At 51.8% G+C, this 16160-nt stretch overlaps 2 protein-coding genes across 2 annotated transcripts in view; both read left to right on the top strand.

Annotated features, from left to right (window-relative positions):
• The window catches only part of DLGAP3 (DLG associated protein 3), a 55809-nt gene extending 50915 nt beyond the window's left edge, over positions 1 to 4894 (top strand). The window contains exons 9-12 of the mRNA XM_054571944.1: positions 1988 to 2472; positions 3477 to 3568; positions 3824 to 3967; positions 4679 to 4894. Of these exons, the coding sequence (XP_054427919.1) occupies positions 1988 to 2472; positions 3477 to 3568; positions 3824 to 3967; positions 4679 to 4894 (937 nt within the window). The remainder of the gene's footprint in view (positions 1 to 1987; positions 2473 to 3476; positions 3569 to 3823; positions 3968 to 4678) is intronic.
• Positions 4895 to 9899: 5005 nt separating this feature from the next.
• SMIM12 (small integral membrane protein 12) lies at positions 9900 to 15364 on the top strand. The gene is made up of 2 exons (XM_054571943.1): positions 9900 to 9994; positions 12212 to 15364. The coding sequence occupies exon 2, from the start codon at positions 12217 to 12219 to the stop codon at positions 12493 to 12495; it is 279 nt and encodes a 92-aa protein (XP_054427918.1). The 5' UTR covers positions 9900 to 9994; positions 12212 to 12216; the 3' UTR covers positions 12496 to 15364.
• Positions 15365 to 16160: the final 796 nt, after the last annotated feature.

Below are 16160 nucleotides of genomic sequence, written 5' to 3'. Positions count from 1 at the left end.
GGGAGCTGCGGTACACAGGATGGTCTTGGGGGCAGTCTGGAGGTGCATGGAGGAGGAGGGGACCTGGGCCTAGAATAGACAGGGAGAGAGGAGGAGGAAGGCCACTTCAGGCAGGGGAACAGCATGGGAAAAGGCTTTGAGTCAGGGCCAGTATAATCTACTTGGGGAAGTAGGAGAATGCATTGGGTATATGCCAGCAGAGGAAGCTTGACCTGTATCTGGCTGGCAGTGGGATGCTATGGAAGAGGTTTGAGCAGGCGAATGAATTGAGCAGAGGTCAACTTGAGGAAGACTACTCTGGTCCTGGGTGGATTGGGGAGGGATTGTTGGATCCCAGATCTTAAAATATGCAAGGTGTAATTTTAGAGAGAGCAGGGACCTTGGCAATTACCGGTCCATTCCTATTATTTTATATGTAATATGTAATATATTTTATACACACGCGTGATTAGATGGCTTAGCTGGAGGGTGTGACTTTCTAAAGGCACATAGTGACAAGGCCAGCCTCAGTGCTCAGGTCTGACTCCTATTCCAGTGCTCTTCTGTGCTGTACTGAGTAGAGGCAGAGATGTCTGAAAAGAGGTTGATCCAATAGTCAAGACAGAGGGCGATGCAAGTCTGGACCAGGGAAGGACAGGACAGACACCAAGGTGAAGACCGTGTGGGAGGCACTGTGATGTATTCTTGCTTTCTCTCTCTCTGGGTGGGGGGTTGGGACATAGGGCTTGCTGGAGACTGCACATGAGTGCATCTCTTTTTCCTGGGTCCTGCAGCATCCTTCTGGGTCTGGTTTCTATGGCAACAGGCTCCCAGCAGGCAGCCCGCCAGCTGGAGGGAACCAGGCAGGCAAGACAGGCAGGCAGGGAGGGAGGGAGAGAAGGCCTGGGCAGCAAGAGGAAGCCTGGAGTTGTGGGGGCTGGGGAAGCCCCTGGGTTGTGGAAGGGGTCCCTAGAGCTGGCCCCCAAGCCCCTTTCTGCTGACCATACAGGGGTGCAAGTTGCTTAGGACACAGGAGACTTTCTTTTGTGGTCCTTGAATTTCCAGACCTCAAACTTCTCTTCACCTCTCCACCCACCCCCGCACCCCCTGACTCCCACATCAAGTATTGTCTGATCCCTCCCAGCCTCGGGCACCCTCACGGGGTCATGACTTCTTCAGAGAACCCAGGAGTAGGAGGAAGGACAAGGCCAATTGACGATTGGTTTTGCATACGATTTGCATATTATTAACTCAAAGACAAGAAATTTCCAGGCCTTATGGCATTTCTGCCAACAACTTAATTCAACTCCACTGGCACCAGCTGACAGTGTCTGGCCAGGCTCTGGGCTGAGCCCTGGGGGTCCCTAGAGAAGTCCTCCCAGCTGCTGCCACCTCCCTTCCCCTCAGCTGTTCCAAGGCAGCTCTCCCTGATGTTCTAGCAGCTGGTGCCTTGGGAAATGCTTGGGCTGTGGACAGAGTAGCAGCCCTGCATCCAGATCCTGGCTCTGCTATTAATACTTTGTACCTGGGAGCCCCTGGGCCTCTCTGGGCCTTAATTTATTCATCTCTCTGCAGGCCAAGGACATACCTGTACAGCTGGTGTAAATGAGGAAACACATAGCATTTGTTAAAATGCTGAAATACTTCTGTATTCATTGGTAAAGAGCCACTGCCCTGGCCCCTCCCTAGCCCCTCTAGTACTCCCCCCTTGCCCCCAATCCAGTTTCTAAGGGCATTGCTCTAGCACTTGAACTGTGTCCGTTCTACTTGGCATATGCCAGCAGCTTGTTCTGTGCAGGTTAAATATTTTAAATGTCACCCTGTCCAGAGGCGGTACAACAGGTAAGTATACTATGTATCCACCTGTTGCAAGGAATAATATAGTTAAAGGTCGTGGATCATTTTGTAGGAGTCTTTTCTCATCCCTTTTCCTTTTAGCCTGGGTTGGGGGTGAAGGCTGGGATGATATTCTGCAAGGGCAGAGATGACGGCCACCTCTCTTCACCAGGCGGGCGAGGTTCAAGCGCTCCAACAGCGTGACGGCTGGCGTGCAGGCAGACCTGGAGCTGGAGGGCCTGGCCGGCCTGGCCACGGTGGCCACAGAAGACAAGGCCCTACAGTTCGGACGCTCCTTCCAGAGGCACGCCTCTGAACCCCAGCCCGGGCCCCGGGCCCCCACCTACTCAGTCTTCCGCACGGTCCACACGCAGGGCCAGTGGGCCTACCGCGAGGGCTACCCACTGCCGTACGAGCCGCCGGCCACCGATGGGTCGCCAGGCCCTGCCCCTGCCCCCACCCCTGGCCCCGGGGCTGGCCGCCGTGACTCCTGGATGGAGCGTGGCTCACGTAGCCTCCCCGACTCAGGCCGCACGTCCCCCTGCCCGCGGGACGGCGAGTGGTTCATCAAGATGCTGAGGGCAGAGGTGGAGAAGCTGGAGCATTGGTGCCAACAGATGGAGAGGGAGGCGGAGGACTACGAGCTGCCCGAGGAGAGTGAGTGCGAGGACTCTACACCGTAGTGTATGCGGGGGGGGGGGGGCAATCATGGCTGGGGAGGCCAGCAGCACAAGAGGAGAGCTGTTTGGTTGGGCATGAGGTTGCTGTCCTATAGGTGGGTTCTCGGGCACCAGACCCTGATGGTCCACATTGGCAGCAGGGCATTCTGGGAGTTCTTCAAAGGAAACAGGGAGAGGCTAGGGCTTGGACTGGGGAAAGTGACTGGGCTAAACTGCCAGAGCCTGGAGGTGGCAGGGGCCAGCTGACCTTGGACTAGCGGCAGTTTGAGGGAGCAGGCCTTCAAGGAGACGGCTCCTAGTGCAAGTCACTGAGTCTGTGGGGGCCAAGGAAACGCTTCTGATCTGCGCTGGTGTGAGGATCTGGGTCAGATCCAGGTGGCGGGACCAGGACTTAAGGCAGAGGGGTGGGCAGTGTACAGTGTCAGACCGTATTTGCATACGTGAAGATCAAACCAGGAAGATGTGCCCCTTCCCTGAAGTTCAACCTGCAGGGAGATACAGTCTACCCCAGAGTCCCCAACATATGGGATAGTGACTTGGAGGACAGGAGTCATAGGCATGAAGTTATTTAGTAATTCGTAACAAGTTAGGGAGCTGTGCACTGGTGAGTGACCCAGTTCAGCCAGTAGGTGGCCATGGAGCTAGTGCCTGCTTAGCCATAGGGCTGTAGGACTAGGCTGGGCTGGTGTCCCCTGTTCTCTGACATGAGAGTATAAACACTCAAGAAATGTAGGTTGTATGAAGGAAGAAACATCAGTGTCTGAGGATACTTCTCCTTGGTGAAGTGGAATAGGAGCTGCTTGTTAGGAAGCTGAGGATGAGACGGGGAGGGGGCAGGAGGAGACACAGAAAGTGTCAGATAATGGAATGGTGAGAATCCATCAGGGCAGACTTCCTGGAGGCTAGGCAAGGAAATGCATCCTCCCCGCACCCCCCTCCATCCCCCCGCCCGCCGCCCTTGAACCTCCCTCTGCTCCCCAGTCCTAGAGAAGATCCGCAGTGCCGTGGGCAGCACACAACTTCTCCTGTCCCAGAAGGTTCAGCAGTTCTTCCGGCTGTGTCAGCAAAGCATGGTGAGTGCCCTTGGGTGTGGAGCCTATCAGATGTGGTGCCTGCTGTGACCCAGTGTGTGTGTGCCTAGAGGTGGGACCAGGAGTTTGTACCCAAGAGGAAGAGGCCTGGGTTTTCTTGATTCCTGGTCTCCTAGTACCCACCCCGCTCTCAGCTTGAGCTTCCTCATAGTGAGGGTGGGTAAGGCTTTCTCTGGTCCTGGCTGGAGCTCAGACTTCCCTGACTGGCTGGCTCTCATCTGTTTCCTTTCTCTGCAGGACCCCACTGCGTTCCCTGTGCCCACCTTCCAGGACCTGGCGGGTTTCTGGGACCTCCTGCAGCTCTCTATCGAGGATGTGACCCTCAAGTTCCTGGAGCTACAGCAACTCAAGGCCAACAGCTGGAAACTCCTGGAGCCTAAGGTGGGGGGAGGGCCCTTCAAGCCAAGAGTCCAGACCCTGGAAAACGCCCTTCCCTGTGGAGGCATGTTGGGGGTGGGGGGCGGGTGGTGGAGACAGGAGGAGAGACCCATGGGCTGCAAAGGCAGCCCTGGATAGGTGATGGTGACCATCTTCTTCCAAAATGACCACACTCTTGGTCGCTGCTGTCTGCTTGGCCCCAGAGCTTATCACTGCCTAAGCTGCCAGAACCTCGTGGTGGCAGCAGCCTGCTTGACCTTGGGCTAGCTGCAGTTTGAGGGAGCAGAGCTAGAGCTTTCTGAAGGGCGAGCTGCCCTCAGCTTGGACCGCGAGGGTCCCCCAGGCCGTCTTGTCACTAGACCTTGTCTGTGATGGGGCCCAGAAGCCTGGTGTGTGACCCCCATTGCTTTGCCTGGTCTCTTGACCTGGAGTGAAAACATTCACTTCCCCGAGGGAGCGAGCCCTCTGATTCGAGTTGTCAAGAACGGCGCCACCAAGGGGCGTTCGAATCTATCAGTTTTTTAAAGAAAAATAAGGGTTTTGACCTTGTGGGAGCAGGTGCACCTGGGGCTAACGGTGCTGGTGCAAAAAGCAGCTAACTGCTTTCCCGAGGTGGAGCCGAAGCAGGTTAATCCTTCTGGGCGCCGGGGGTGTGAATAGCGAAGTCAGGTGGGACCCCGCCCCCAAACTGAGCCACCGCCCGTCTCCTGGCAGGAGGAGAAGGTCCCTCCGCCGATACCAAAGAAGCCCTCGCGGGGCCGGGGCGTGCCGGTGAAGGAGCGCTCCCTGGACTCGGTGGACCGGCAGCGGCAGGAAGCGCGCAAGCGGCTCCTGGCGGCCAAGCGCGCCGCCTCCTTCCGCCACAGCTCGGCAACCGAGAGCGCCGACAGCATCGAGATCTACATCCCCGAGGCCCAGACCAGGCTGTGACCCGCCCGGCCCGCCCAGCCCAGGCCCGGGCCCGCGGTTTTCTACCCGTACTGTACACCCAGCGTCGAGGTCACTGTGAACGCGGGCCGCCCCGTGCGCCCGCCCCGCCGGCACCGCACGCCCCGGCCCCTCCTGCCCGTCACACTCTCGTGGGTTTTTTACCTTCTTGACCCCACGCGAAGGCGCCCGGGCTGGGCTGGGGGCCGTGCCTCTCCGCCCTGCGCCCCCAACTGGACCCCCCTCTTTCCTGGTCCGACGCTTCGTCCTCACCACCTACCCATGGGCACCATCTCTGCCATTACACCCCCCACGGGCCAGGCCGGGCCGGGTCCCCCATCTGGGCTCTGCGTCCCCCCCACCACCCCGCGGGGCTGGGCTTCGTGGGGATCAGCTTCGTGGCTTTTTATGAAGAATCCCGAACCCTGCCTAGGAGCCCGCCCCACCCTTCCAGAGGCTCCACCCTCAGCCCTCAGCCCACCGGGCCCAGGGACCACAGTGGCTGGACCAACCCAGGACCAGGGCGCCTGGGCCTCTCTCCTTTCCCAGCCACTGGGAAGGAGAGATGGGGGCTTCCCCTCACCACACCTGTGGCTGTTCCCACATCCCCTTGAGTATCCCAGGAAAAATAAAACGGCAGAACTGCACTCACGCCAGCTGCTCTCTCCTGAAGAAGCCACCTCTGCACTGCATGGGGGGCTGGGGGTGGAGGGAGGAGAGGCAGGGAGCCCAAGCTCTTGGTTTGGGGAGAGTCGGGATCGCCTGAGCCAGCTGGGGAAAGATTCAGCCCTCTGGGTGGCCACAGAAAGACCTGAGCCCTCCTGAAGGGGTTCCACCTCTCCGCTCCTTTCCCTTTCTGCCTCCCAGTCCTCCAGGGTTCTCCCAGAGACGGGAGCCCAGAGCCAGCCCAAGGCCTTGCACACAGCATGTGCTCAATAAACAGGGAGTGTGGTTATTCTTCTATATGGACAAATACTGGTTTCCCTTCCCCTGAAGGCCAGGAAAACTGTTCAGTTTAGTGCTACCATATTTTCTGATGCTTCCTGTGGTTGGGCACCTTGGTGGGAGCGAAGAACAGAACTTTCCTGGGACACTAAATAGCAATCCAAACCTCGTGGTGATGGCTAATATTTATTGGATACTTACCGTGGGTCAGGCAAAGGGTGAGTGCATCACACGAATGTGATTCATCTCTATGAGAGATGAGAAAGCGGAATCTCAGGAGAGGTTAAGTGACCTGTCCAAAATCACAGGGTTAAGGGTGGTGGCCCCAGGCCTGACTGACCATGAACTTTTAGCTCTATGGCCTTGTGAGCCCAGGCAGGGTTTGATGGCATGTCTACCCAGCAAGCCACCATTCTTTAAATAGTTCCTGGGGTTGATGTGTCACCCTGAGGCAGGAGGAAAAGCTTTCCAGGGGACTGGCTGCTCTTCTGAGCCACATGGGACTAGCCAATTCTCATTCATTTATTCAGCAAACATCAAGAATCACCATTGGCATCCAACACCAGGGAGATGGCCCTGAACAAAGGTAGTTTCTACCCTTACAGAGCTTGCAGTCTTATGGGAAAAAACAGTGAACAAGCAGATAAAATATAAGGCTGAGTCCTGGAAAGATGATAAGGTATTAGCCACTGAATGGGGGCTGAGGCTAGGAAGAATGTTCCAAGATCAGACAGCAGCTGTGCAAGGGTCTGGAGAAGAAAGCAGCATTGGGAATGCAGAGGCTTGATCATAATGCACAATTTGAGGAGGATAGGCCTGGGTCCTGAAAGCCCAGGAACCACAGTGGCTAGACCAACCCACAGAAGGGTTTTGAACAGGAGGGCATCATGAACAGATATTTTACAAACTGGGTTAGGAGACAGCCTGAAAAGCAAGAGGTCAGACACTTATATGACCACTGGACAGTAGAGAGGTCCAAATTCCCAAAAGTGAATCGGCTTCAGGCTGATCTCAGATTGCTGGACACTGTCCAAGACTTAGTGAGTAGACTCTCTGCCCTCAAGTGAGTTTTTAACTCCAAGTGACTGCGATGGGCATGTAGGTCTGGGAGCACTTACACCATATGACTGTCCAAAAGTTTCCACTAGAAGGGTTCATCTATCTATTTCCTGTAGACTTGCCAAGAGAGGCTTGGGGTGGGTCACTTTACCTGAGGTGGTTTCTCTAATTTGGGTCATGGGTGAGTTTTGAACTAGACAATCTTTAGAACAACTGTATGAAGCAGATACTGTCATCACTACCATTTTACAGATGAGAAAACTGAGGCTTGGAGAGGCTAAACAACTTACTCCAAATCACAAAGCTGGGAAGTGGTTGATTCTGAGTTTAACCATCTACATTATATAGTTTTCAATGGGTTGGTGTCTTCCCAGAAACTGGGCCCGCTTTCTTGGGACCATGAAGTACATATATGGGAGTGGACAGGAGGAGACAGGTTAGCATCTGCAACTGTGTCAGGGGCAGCCTTCTACAGACAGGATTCCTAAAATCTCCCCACATGGGGCCAGTGGGGGGTAGTTTCCTTTGGGTACCATGTCCCGGGTAGTTGTGCTGGATAAGTGAAGGATTAATCCACTCCCTATGCTTGAGTTCCTCCTAATCTGGCCATAGCCACGCAAATAAACAAAGGTACAGGGTGAAGGGAGGCCTGCTCTCTCAGAGGGACTGAAGAGACCAGGGAGCATCCAGGAAGTGTGGGAAAACTTTCTGTAAGAGGGGCCTTTTGAGCTCCGTCTTGCAGGATGAATTAGAGTTTTGCAGTCAAGAAAGAAAAGGGAGGGCATTTATTGAAGGCAAAAGGACCAGCTTGGGCAAAGGCATGGAAGGGTATGTGTGGGGAATGATGGGGAGAGCAGAGACTGAAGGGAACAGGAGAGGAGATGTGACTGAAAGGGACCCATGGTTGGCGGGATGGTTAAACTGGAGATTTCATTTAAATTTTAAGTTTTGAAAGACCCTTTGGCCAACAGAATGGAAATGCACTGAAAGGGGAAATGGAAGGCAGGGAGACCACTGAGGGAGTTGCTACTGTGGTTCAGGTAAGAGATGATGATTAAATTGATAGACATTCAGGAGGCATAGGTGCTATGCATAAGCTGGATCTTGGGAACAATGCAAAGATGAAGAGACCTTGAAAATGTCACTTAGGTTATTGGGTTAGTGACTAAGTAATACCATAAATGGACATAGGATATTACAGAAGTAGAAATAAATTTGGAGTATATTGAACATACCAGTGACTATTTACTGAGCACATAGGAGATGCTGAGTATTGTGCCAAGCATGTTATATACATTAGGTGATTTAATACTCAGAACCAGCCCAGGGGGTAGGTACTATTATTGTCTTTTTATTTTTAAAGATTTATTTTTAGAGAGAGGGGAAAGGAGGGAGAAAGAGAGAGAGAGAAACACCAATGTGCGGTTGCCTCTTGTGCACCTCCTCCTGGGGACCTGGCCTGCAATCCAGGCATGTGCCCTGACTGGGAGCCAGAAACCCTTTGGTTCCTAGGCCAGCACTCAGTCCACTGAGCCACACAAGCCAGGGCTATTATTGTCTTTTTAGAAACATAAATAGCTTTCCTGGGATTCGCAGACAGCAGAGTCAGGATTTGAACGCATATCTATCTGATTCTTAAGTCTTGAGTCTCACTCAGTTCTGCCTGATGGGACTGCTAGCCGTCACTTGGGACTCAGCTCGAGGGCGGGTTGCTCTGTGGAGCCTTCCCTAATTCTTTATTCTTTCTCTGTGCTACTTGTGCATACTTCCATGGCCACATTTCTCACACCCTATTCACATTTTGAAGACCTGCCTGCTTGCCCATCAGTGAGAGAACCGACGGCAGGGATGGTCCAGTCATTTTTTTTGCGTTCCTGTGGTGCCTAATACATGCTTACTGGTTAACTGAATGCTGGTTATTCTAGGTAATTCCGTTTCCTTCTCCTCTCTACCTACTCAATTAGTGATCAAGTTCTGCTAATGACAGTTTCCTGAATATTTCTTTAAACTGTTCCTGTCTCTCCATTTCCACTGCCAGAGCTTAGCATTGAGCTCCTTGAGATGACAGAGGAAGGATAATAAGGCAGTCAGGAGACTTCTACAGCAGTATTCCTAAAGCTTCAAAAATGAGCCAGAGATACTTGGTAAAGAGGATGGGAAGGGCACTCCAGGTAGATGAAAAAGCATAAATAAAAGCACAGCGGTGTGAAACAATTTGGTCTGCAAAGAGGAATAGGAAGATTTAGTGTGTGTTACTAATGATAAATAAATATTCCTGGCTGAGATCATTGGAATGAGAATGGAAAGTCTGGGCTAGGCAAGAGCATTATGGAGCCTGAGCTTTGGTGTGTTTTGTTTTGTTTTGTTTTGTTTTTTTTCCTATACGCAATAAAAGAGACTCTGTACAGGCAGCCGCGGGGACACAGAGCAGGGAGTGAATACTTGTACCTGAAGGGTCAGGCAGGTAAAGCTTAGGTTTTACTGTACAATTTATATTATTTGTAGACTAACAATAGTACCATTTATTTCTCTGCTTGCTATGTACCAGGTACAGCACTTTACATACATAATCTTATCTAACCCTCACAACATTCTGTGAAATATGTGTCATTACCTTTACATATAAGAGGAAAAGCAGGCTAAGACAGATTAACACGGTTCCCAGGGTCACAGAAAGCTGGCCCAGATCTGAAGAGTTCTTAAGTGCTAGACTTTATTCTGCTAAAGAGAGCTTCCTGAGGTCAGGGGTCATGCCTTACACCTGGGTCTTAGGAGACGCCTAGTAAACATTAGTTGAATAAATGAATGGATGACCTTTTACTTTCTCCGTCCGAAAAGCACGTGATTACGTCACTGGTAAACCTCCTAGCCCCCAGGGGGCGTGTGTTCAAATCAGCGCCACGGGATGCTGTTGCGGATGCCTCGCTTGCTCTGGTCTTTGGACTGGAGCTCAGCCAATCCCTGAGCTCCGACAGAGCCGGCGTTCGGTGGGCGGGGTCCCGGGTGAGGCCCCACGGGCCGCTGGGAGGGGCGATAACGGCGTTCCCGGCGAGCAGGCGGAGGGCGGGGGCCGGCCGGAGGAGTGTGGCGGCGGCTCAGGTGAGCACGCGGTCCCAACCAGCAGTTCCCTTTCCCAGGCCCGCTGCCGTGGCCGCTGGTTATTTTGGCGACGGCTCCTGGCTTTGACCTCTGAGTTACAGGAGGGGTGATTCCGACTGTCCGCTCCGGCGCTGGCCAGGACTGACGGCTCCCACTCTACCCGGGCCTCGAGGGTCGAGTCTGGCCGCCCAGCCGGCCCTCTGCGGCCTGGGCTTCTCGGCCTCAGGGACGAGTGAGAGGAAGGACGCTGCCGACAAGGCGTTGAGTGCGGTGTGATAGGGTAGGGGACAGGGAGCCCACGGAGGGAGTCAAGTAGATACTTGGTCCCTAACCTCACTTCGCCCCCATCCTTGGACCGGGCTCGAGTAACAGTCAGGGTTAATCATCTTCCACCCTCTTAGGTCTCCTCTGCCTTTGTTAGCAATTCTCAAATCTCAGGCTGTGGATTTGAGTCTCGCTGGGCGGCCGGAGCCCCGGCCCAAGGGCAGGTTTGCCGGCAACCCAGTTGACCTTTACCGGACGCTCAGGCTGGCTCCCTTCTAGCATGGCTGGAAATAGGCGTCACAGCACTTGCTAGACACGTTCCCTTTTTAATGTCACAACCCTGGAGATGACTTGTTAGAGCATCTAGCTTCTTGTAATCAGCAAAGGCACCTGCTGTGCTCCTGCTACCTTTTGAAGGCGGGTGGGAGGATGACTGCTGTGGTTTTACATTAGTGAGCTCTCGTTCATTCAGCACATTTTTTGGAGCATTTTATGCCAGGCCAGGTGGGAGCGATGGGGGAACGGATGGGGCCCAGGGGGCTACAAACATCGTCCTTGCCCTCTTGGAGCTTAAAGTGTTTTGAGGAATGAAGACAAGTAGGGTAGGCCAGCACCATGCATTACGCAGGGAGTGGTTATAAGTGTTAAATAAATGAATTAATTGGCTTATTTGAAAATGATTAGGGTGTGACTAGGAGGACAGAGAGACCTTGCTCTACATGTGACAGGTAATTGTGGACTCAGACTTGTTATGTTTTAAGGAAAATTGGAACTCTGAATGGCAAGTAGCTGTTTAAGGAAAGTATTTACTTAAAAAGAGAAAACTTGCTCAAAAGGTGGGAAAGAGGATGGAGAAGTGTCAGGTTTGAGATTCTTCAGTGGTGCTTCATTTAACAACTTCTAAATTTCATAATTGCTCAAATTTCTGAGTATAACCTTAGAGTTTGCAGAAAAGGGAGCTCTTCTAGGCAGTGAAATGCCAAGCTAATGGGAAAAAAACCATAGATGCTCACCCCAAATTCAGGATTTGCACCAAAACCACACACCTTTTGGCAGTGTGTTCTTTCCACGAGAAAGAGCACAGGATTTGAATTTGGAGGGCCTGGGTTCAAAATCAGTGGCCATGTCATTTCTAGTGATTTGGGGCATATTGCTATAATGTCCCAGAGCTTTTGTGGCCTTAGAAATCTGGGCTCATACCTCATAGAGGTGTTGTGAGGATCCGGTGGGGACTGGTGGGTGAATTGTCCAGCTTGGCGCTAAGACAGGACCTGGAGGGGAATCTTGGAGCTGCTGCAGTTCTTTTCCCTGATGATCGCCCATTATAGTCTTACGTCCACAGAATGCTGGGATTTCTCCAAAGAGAACTGGACCTAAAGAGAGAAAGGGAGAGAGTCATCTTAACCTTGGTGAGGTTTTGATTGTTCACTTTAGACCAGAAGTAGCCAAGTTGAAGGAGTATCTATAGGTGCACAAATGGAATGATCTTATAGTTGAGACTTGGGCAAGTTACTTAATTCTCTGATAATGGCATCCACCTCAGGAGGTGGACGTGAGAAAAAGACTTCATTCCCATTCTTGAATGGTTGGCAAACTGGAGGGAAGGCCTGGTGTCAAGAACAGGCTGGAAGCTTTATTAGGTAAGGCCCAGAGGTCCCCTCAAGGGAAACTTTGCCATACATGGTTGCATAATTGTCAAAAAGTGTAGTACCTATGAGTAAAATGGAGAGTCTTCTCCCCTTTTCTAACACTTGAATTTTTTGAAATTTTCTAGATTGTGTTAGGAACCTAACTCTTGCATAAATCAGGGTACCCTCTTGCATTACTCTGTTTGGGGTGCATGCTCAGTAAATTGTGCCAAGCTGCCTGGTAAGTAGGGAGCCCTGGTAGGTGGTCCATTTGGTGGGGAGGGGGTGCTGGTGTCTCCCTAATGCTGCTCGTGCTCTTCTGCAGATGTCATGTGGCCTGTGCTTTGGACCGTGGTGCGTACTTATGCTCCCTATGTCACATTTCCTGTGGCCTTCGTGGTTGGGGCTGTGGGCTACCACCTGGAATGGTTCATCAGGGGAAAGGAATCCCAGCCTGTGGAGGAGGAGAAGAGCATCTCAGAGCGTCGGGAGGACCGCAAATTGGATGAGCTGCTAGGCAAGGACCACACGCAGGTGGTGAGCCTTAAGGACAAGCTGGAATTTGCCCCTAAAGCTGTCCTAAACAGAAACCGCCCGGAGAAGAATTAATAGAGGACACGGGGCCATATAGGCCCTTCTGTGGGCTGTGACTGGTGCTGGCCACCATGTTGACCCAGCTCCAGAACCCACATCTGATTTGCTTTGTTGCTTATTCTGGCCCCTTCGGCACAACCCGGCCACGCACAAACCGCCTGCTCTTTGGTCAGGAAGACACACTAGCGCTGAAAGGCCAAGTGAAGAGGAAGGCCCTGGAGGGTTCCGGCCTGCAGGCTGCATCTGTTGCGTGGTGGCCACGACCACTGGGCTGCTGGGCGCACTGCTGGAAGTCGTGTTATGAAGTGGACGTTGGCTGTCTGTCTCTGTGGGGAGGCAGCTGGCCTCAGGCAGCAGTGCATGGGATTGGGGTGCTGCCTTAGGAGAGCTCCCACACCTCTGGTTCCCGTTTGAATGGGAAGAATTCAGATATCCACCTGGTTCCCTTCACTCATTTGCCCTGCCCTTTGTGCTCGCTTTCTGAAATCCTGCCCTCCCAGCTCAGGAAGTGGGGGATTCCCTTGGGAAGGAGAGCACTTTTCTGTTCTTGGCAGCCCAGGCGCTTCACCTCGGGGCGGGTGAATTTGCTTGAAAATCACCATCTTCCACCTCCCGTCACTGTGTAGTGCAAAAGATGATTAAAGTGGCATCTGAGAACCATAGTAATCTAATCCGATCTTCCAGGTGGTGGTTGGGGTCTCCTTAGGAGTTATGCAAGTGCAGGCATTTCAGGGTGGGATAACATTGGCCCTTAACCGGGGACTCCAGGGTCCTGGAGCTTCTTTTTATTGGTGTGGTCGCACTGGGTCCTGGAGGCCTGCGTTCTGGAGGCGCAGGTTCCCAGGAGCTTTTCTATTGTGATGTTAAGAGGCTTATTGGACCTTTCAAAAATCTAAGAGCAGACCAGGAACCTTAACAGTTATAAAATTTTCCAATTTCACAAACACACCCTTTTCCCTACAAAAGTAACGTATGTCCTTTAAAGAGCATTGGAGAGGGATTTTTAAGAAAAGGGCTCTAGTACAACTCCCAGAACCCTTAACACAATTAAAAGGCTACCATTTTGTTACGTTTTTTTAACAATTCCCCTATTGCTAGTGGGCATTTGGATTGTTTCTGACTGTTCATTGGCATAAATAGTGCAATGAGTATCTTACATGGGTATAAGGCTTTTCCTGCGTTTTGGACTAAATGGTGGGAATAGTAAATGGCATTTTGGGTGGAATGGTAAGAACAAATTTAAGCATCTCAACACATTATACCAAATGTCTTTCCTAAAGGGCTGTAGAAGTTTATACTAGAAGCTACCACTTAAGGTGCTGCCGGTGAGATTGGAAGGGGAGTGAGAGCAGAGGGCAGGAGGAGGCAGAAGAACCTATTGCCTCATGAAGTCAACTGACAGTTAACCTAAGTGAGCTTTCAAAGACGGGTAATGTGCATTTGATGAAGAACTAAGTGCCTTTAAAAAGGGAAAGGGTGTGTACCTGCTTCGTATCTCAGGATCTGAGGCCTGATGGTGCTAACAGGTGATGCAGGTAGAATTCCTGAACAGGTTGGGGCACTAGCTGTGGAATGAGAGGAGCTGGGAAGATGTGGGAGGTGGTGGCTAGAGAGGAGGAGGAGCCAGTCAGGTTGCCAAGGCCTAGAGGGAATGTTGACATGAGCTGCTGTTGCTTTTCTGGGAACAGATCGGATGGGGAGAATGGGGAAGGAGTGTCTGCTACTGAAGCAAGGATGGAGCTTTTCGTTTTGAAAGGATATGCCAGGCTGAGCTTGGTTACAGGCTCTGCCTGATGGGCAGGCACTGGCAGACCAGTTCTCCCCCTTGTGGCAGGCCTGAGCATGACCAAGCCTGGCATCGCTTCCCTGGGCTTAACTAGGAACAGCAAATGGGGGTGCTTACAGGGGTCAGTCAGGTGGCTCAAATGATTGCGCCAGGCCAGGAACTGGAAAGCGCAGGTCTGCCTAAAGGGGGCAGTCACTACTCAGCATCTTCCAATTTCTGCTGCTGATACCAGATTTTTTTAGGATTTTTGCGCATGTGTTTGTGTGTATATGTGGTCTTCTGATTTTTAAATGTTGATTCATTTAATTTTTTTAATCCTTACCCAAGGATATGTTTTTATTATTTTCATTGATTTTTAGAGAGAGAGGAATAGAAGAGAGAGAGAAAGAAGTACCAGTGTGAGAGAAACATCTATTGGTTGCCTCCCGTATGCGCCCTGACTGGGGATTGAACCTGTAACCTTTTGCTGCATGGAACAATTCTTGAACCAACTGAGCCACCCAGCCAGGGCAACAATTCATTTTTTAAAAATGTTCTAAGCATGCTAGCATACCCATGGGGTTAATTGGACCTATTGGCCGCCAATTTGTGACTTCTCATCTGTCCCTCTCCTCTTAATTGAGTGATTAATTATTTGGCAACCTAACGATTTGTGGCAAATATTAGATCCTAGGAGTGGTTACCCTTGGAACAGTTTTGAGCATATTGCACAAACGTAGGGTCAGCCTAAGCAAAACATTAGCGGACAGAAAAAGCTACACAAACACCAAAAAGTTTTTTCCATAGATAGACTAAGACATTGTGGATTTTCAGATATTTTAGAAGATTCCTGTCACTGCCGGTGTATCTCCTCCCAGGGCCTGACTGAGGAAGCCCTTTCTTTGGAAACCCAAGTTGCTCCCTCTTCCAGGCTCATGTTAGTTATGCCCTCTTTTAAATAACTTCGTTTCCTAGGTCTTGCCCTCACTGAATCTCTGCTTCCAGCAAGTCTATTAATATTCTCGGTGAGCTTTCTTTCCCACGGCTGGCTGAGATCTGCTGCAGTAAGAGCATGCATGCTTTCTTGTATGCTAGGCGACATGAAGTGGCAGGGTGGAAGTGGGTGTGAGCAAAGGCAGGCCAGGGCTGCTGGGATGAACCAGGGCATGAGCTGGTTTTCTTCCATGCCTGCTGATTCACTTTGGAGGCATGTGACCGTCTTGGACTGGCCCAGCAGTCACATTTACTGAAACACTAGTAAGTAGACCTGCTTGGGGCTTCCCGCTTGCCCTGCCTTGGGTCTCTTCCCGGCCCAGTGATGGTGGCTGCCTTAGAGTAGGGCCATGCTGCCTGGGCACAGCAGGAATCCCTTCTCTTCCCTCAGCAGCCCAGCGTCTGGTGGTCTTCCATTCCCTCTGGAGCCTTTCCTGTGCCTGTTGCTGTGTTAGCACAAGTCCGCTGAGCAGCTGCCTGGACAAGCCTGCCAGGGAGTCCTTTGACTCTTGGCTTCCCAGGAGCTGCCAATGAGGTGAAGCACCGTGGACTTAGGCTCCCCAGACTCACTTGGGGGCCAGATGTCCATGGAAAAGCTCACTTTTATGCTTTGGCCTGGGCCTGTAGGTACTTGTAGAATGGGGAAGCAGGGCAACGTGGTAGAGTGAAAATAAAGTGGAATGGATTCTGACAGACCTGAATCGTGAATACAGCCTCAACAACTAGCTGATTGACCATGGGCAAGTCACTTAGCTTTTCTGAACTTTAGCATCCTCATCTGTAAAAGGGGGACAAGGAGGCCTATTTTTGTCGGGTGGCTGTGAGAAGAAGGTAACTCAGAGTCCATGGCAACCAGTACATGCTCAGTATACAAGGGGGGGCGGGTCAAAAAACCCAGGAATTTATAAAAAATTGTGTATTT

Source organism: Pteronotus mesoamericanus, unplaced genomic scaffold (assembly GCF_021234165.1).
Source record: "Pteronotus mesoamericanus isolate MK-2021 breed Mesoamerican mustached bat unplaced genomic scaffold, CSHL_Meso_final contig_221, whole genome shotgun sequence".
NCBI classification, from domain to species: domain Eukaryota; kingdom Metazoa; phylum Chordata; class Mammalia; order Chiroptera; family Mormoopidae; genus Pteronotus; species Pteronotus mesoamericanus.
This window is presented reverse-complemented; position numbering and strand designations above follow the sequence as displayed.

Bases quoted from the DNA above. Each gene is read 5' to 3' on its own strand.
- SMIM12 (XM_054571943.1), top strand. From the start codon at position 12,217: ATGTGGCCTGTGCTTTGGACCGTGGTGCGTACTTATGCTCCCTATGTC.